The sequence below is a fragment of the Poecilia latipinna genome, unplaced genomic scaffold, assembly GCF_001443285.1.
Source record: "Poecilia latipinna isolate Pla-1442-1.1 unplaced genomic scaffold, P_latipinna-1.0 Scaffold1501, whole genome shotgun sequence".
In the NCBI taxonomy this organism is placed as follows: Eukaryota; Metazoa; Chordata; class Actinopteri; order Cyprinodontiformes; family Poeciliidae; genus Poecilia; species Poecilia latipinna.
The window spans coordinates 236,184-240,407 of record NW_015114117.1 but is presented as its reverse complement, the minus strand read 5'-3'; the positions used below and the strand labels follow the sequence as shown (position 1 = coordinate 240,407).

At 43.0% G+C, this 4,224-nt stretch overlaps 1 protein-coding gene across 1 annotated transcript in view; it reads right to left on the bottom strand.

Annotated features, from left to right (window-relative positions):
* nlk2 (nemo-like kinase, type 2) overlaps nucleotides 1–3,111 on the bottom strand; it is a 36,207-nt gene extending 33,096 nt beyond the window's left edge. Inside the window, exon 1 of the mRNA XM_015057943.1 lies at nucleotides 1,356–3,111. Within this exon, the coding sequence (XP_014913429.1) occupies nucleotides 1,356–1,831 (476 nt within the window). The 5' untranslated portion in view covers nucleotides 1,832–3,111. The remainder of the gene's footprint in view (nucleotides 1–1,355) is intronic.
* Between the last annotated feature and the right edge of the window lie 1,113 nt (nucleotides 3,112–4,224).

Below are 4,224 nucleotides of genomic sequence, written 5' to 3'. Positions count from 1 at the left end.
AATCCAAACTGGAAGACCCTCCAGCCTCAGCTGCATCATCCAATCGCAGCCTATCAGCGTTGGACCACACCTCGTCATAGCCAATCATCAAGTGAGCCACCGTTTATCAGTGCCTCCATCTGCTCATCAGCCGAGCTCAAGCCACCTCCGCCCCTGCTCCACCCTCATCCTCCTGGCTCCTTCAGGCCTCCACCAGTGTGCTACCCCGGGCAGGAAAACATCTCAAATCCTCATCGCCAGCTAATCATCCAAGCTTATTGCAGTTCACAGCGCCCACATCTTCTGCCGGGGTCTGAGCCCCAAAACTTTAATTCATTCATGTGAATAAAACATTTTAACTCTAGGTTGAGTTTTAAGTTCATTCTTTTTGACAGTTGTCGTGCTACTTATTGGTTTGGGAAAGCCATTTAAAGACTCCATTTTATAATTATACTGTGACTGGATATGCGCCACTGTTTTGTTACTATTCAGGTTCTGGGTTTTGGAACAGGTGTCATTTTGTTAGGCTTTGTTACATAATATTCAGGGAAGCAGCTCTTTCAGTTTCCTCTAGTTTGATTTAGTTTCTTTTTGGAGATGGCTGTTGATCTGGCAAAAGCTTTTACTTTCACCCTGAGACATTGGATGCTACAGTATGCACCCAGTAGCCAAAGTTTACAGTTGTTTTTGTTTTGTTTTTTGTTTTTTTTTTCAGATCATTTTTTAATGGGGGCTGCACAGTGGCGCAGTTGGTAGAGCTGTTGCCTTGCAAGAAGGTTCTGGGTTCGATTCCCAGCCCAGAGTCTTTCTGCATGGAGTTTGCATGTTCTCCCTGTGCATGGTGGATTCTCTCCGGGTACTCCAGCTTCCTTCCACAGTTCAAAAGCATGATTGTCAAGTTAATTGGTCTCTCTAAATTCTCCCTAGGTGTGAGTGTGTGTGTGCATGGTTGTTTGTCCTGTCTGTCTGTGTTACCCTGCGACAGACTGGCGACCTGTCCAGGGTGACCCCACCTCTCGCCCAGAACATTAGCTGGAGAGGCACCAGCAACCCTCCGGACCCCAGTGTATAGAAAATGGATGGATGGACTTTTTAATGGCAGAAATCAAATGTCTTTGAAATTTCTGCTTTAATTAAAAGGTCATAAACATTAATTAATTCTGTGCTTTAAGAATTCCTCAAAACAGAATTTAAAATATCTTAACAAAAAAAAAAAACAAGATAGTAAGCAAACTTAAAAATGACAACAGAAAAATTCCAAAAAGAAATTTTAGGTCTTAGGTACGCGTGTCATTCTAATATATGAAGAAGAAAGAGAGGTAGCTGAAAAGGGAAGATGTGAAGAAGTTAAGCAAATTTAAGAGTTGTTCACTTACCAGACGACCCCAAACGCACCGTAGCCGATGGGCCGATCAGGCTCTATGTCCAGCTGCTGCTGAAGGTGGTGCGTGTTTTGCTGCTGCTGGTGGTGGTGGTGGTGGTGGTGGTGGTGGTGATGGTGAGACTTGACAGCAGCAGCTTGAACCTGGGCTGGAGCTGCAGCTGAAGCAGGTCCTGGAGCCTGTCCAGGCGCAGGAGAGGGGAAGTAGGGCTGCTGCTGGCCAGGATTGAGCATCACCGCTGCAGCCGCAGCAGTGGATGTGTGCTGCTGCACCGTGCGCACGGCTGCAGCAGAACCCGGGTGCTGCAAGTGATGCTGTCCTGCTTGGTGGTGGTGGTGGTGATGGTGCATGTGGGGAGGCGGGAGGTGCTGCAGCTGGTGATGGTGATGGGCAGCCACTGCTGAGGAGCCACCATTGTAAGCAGTCATCATTTTTGGAACGTTTGTGGCAGTTGTGCTGCAAAGAGCCATTCAGCAAGGCAAAAAAAAAAAAAAAAAAAAAAAAAACCTCCACCGGGCCAAAAAGGGGGGATGAAGGCTACCAGACTGAACCCTTACACTGAAAACGCAATAAAACAGATTCTGGCTTTAAATGACAAACCATCAGTTACTTTAAATCTTCACACAATATGTAAATAAAACTGTTTGCCATAATGTTTATCATAATGCAACTTAAAAAAAAAGCAGTCACAGTTTTCTCACTTGTGTTTCAGTGATCTGAAACTAAAGATACTTTTGCTAAAATTTAAAGCAATGTCAAGTGTAAAAAAATAATAATGATAATAATAATAATAATAATAAAACTTGACACAACCAAACAAAAATAATTAGTGGAAATAAACCTGAGCCCCCTTGAATAAATAAAGTTGTTGGATTTTGATGTCTCCCATTGTAGAGCGTGTTGATTCCACAGCAGTGTGATCTGGAGCCCGTCACATGGGAACAACATTCATCTAAAACAAGTGCCAAAGTTTTTTACAGGCTTCGAACCAGCGCCGCAAATCCTCCCATAAAGGGGGGTCCACGCAGCCGGGAAACTGCATCTGTTATTCCAAATGGACTCCTCTTCCTATTTTTGCGCGCAGAGCGAGGCAGCTATTCCGTAAACAGAGGTAATCTCCGAGCCGTGATTAACGGCGCAGATCCGGTGCAGAGGGGGAGTATCCCGGCTAAGGCGATAATACAACAGCAGACGCAAGCAGACAGACAGGCCCGAGCCACCGCCATCCACTCACATGGAACTGTTTGTTTAGAGAGAAACCCCCATCATCCCGAGCAGAGGGGCTGTGACCATTGCTCAAAACATTAGAGCACAAGCCCTCATAGTTCCTTCTAGATGACTTGATTTGCCGACGAAATCTTTGTTTTCGGGCTGTTTCGCTCTGTCCTCTAAATAAGTACAAGCCCAGAGAGACGTGATAACAATCTGAGAAAAAGTTCTTCTTTAACGTAAGATAAATAAATTTGCGTGCCGCCCGTATGAAGACGAGAGTTTCTTAACCTGACAGCTCGGAGCTAGCTAACAGAGTGGGCAGCTTCATCTCCACATCGAAGTCCTCCTCCTCCTGTCGGTGTCAGGAAGGCTTACCGCGGCGTGTCGGGGGCCGGGGAGCCGGGCTGCGGGTCCTTTACACTTCAGCACGATGACGCTCCGCTGACATGATCCAACTGATCACAAGGTAAACAGGATAAACACTTGATCCAACATGGTGAACATAATCTTACCTACTCGGCGGTGAGATTTTACGGAACAGCTAACCAATCAGCTATGGCACCTCAATGACGTAGGTATATTCCAATTGATTGTCAGTAGAATCAGCCAATGACGCTGGCTCGCAGGGTGATGGAGGCTGACCGCTGCTCTGTGGGGCCAATCAAATGACGGTATTTAACAGAAAAAGATCTGCATATGTTCAAAACGTCCTCATGTAAAAAAAAAAGCTCTCAATCAGTATTGCTTCAATACTTCTGAAGATCTTTTTTTTGCTTATATTTCAGTACAACACGCATGTTCAATGAATTTTCTTATTTTCTTATCTAAAAATGGACATGAAATGAAGTTTCATAATTTATAGATAAATTGATTAGAGCAAACCCCACTGCCAACAGGAAACAGATTTGTATACAACTGTTAGAGGAGTCAGTTACAAAGATGTAATTTGTTCCAGTTCCTTTATTTGAATCTTTGAACTTTGCCAAACACAACAGGCTTACTAAAGTCATGGCTTTCATAATTATGTTCATAAAAGCTAGTGTGTTTTAGAGGCATACTATTATGCAAGTGAGGAAAAGTGTGTTATTCAAAACAGAAGAATGCTGTACATTTACAGTGTTTGATAACCTTAAATATAAACTGGATTTCACTCATTGGTATTTTGTGTTTAGATAATTCAGTACAATCCAGTTTATTTGCCAATTCACAAAAAATGTCTTTTCAAGGCACTTTACAAAAATAATGCAACAAGATTTATCACATATGAGTAGGATTAATCATATATGAATCCAACTCAGAGAAGGTTTAGCTCAATTTTCTAAACTAAATCCAAAAACTGGATTTTACTGAAACTATCTGTGTCTTATTCTACTTTGAGAAATAAACCCTGGTGCATTTTCTGAAAGACTCTCAGTCCCCTCAGACAGTGGCACATATAATGTGATCAATAAAAGTGGGACAGTGGTGATCAGGTTCCTTTCTGTTCCTTCCCTTTCTGTCATTCTCCCTGACACAGTAAGATGCAGCATCCGAGCAGTAACTGTTATCCTAACAGAATATCATTTAAAATTTAAATGTTTTTTTTTTTTTGGGGGGGGGGGGGGGGGTTTTTGGGGTTTTATTCCTTGTTTTTTTTTAAAAAATTTTCACA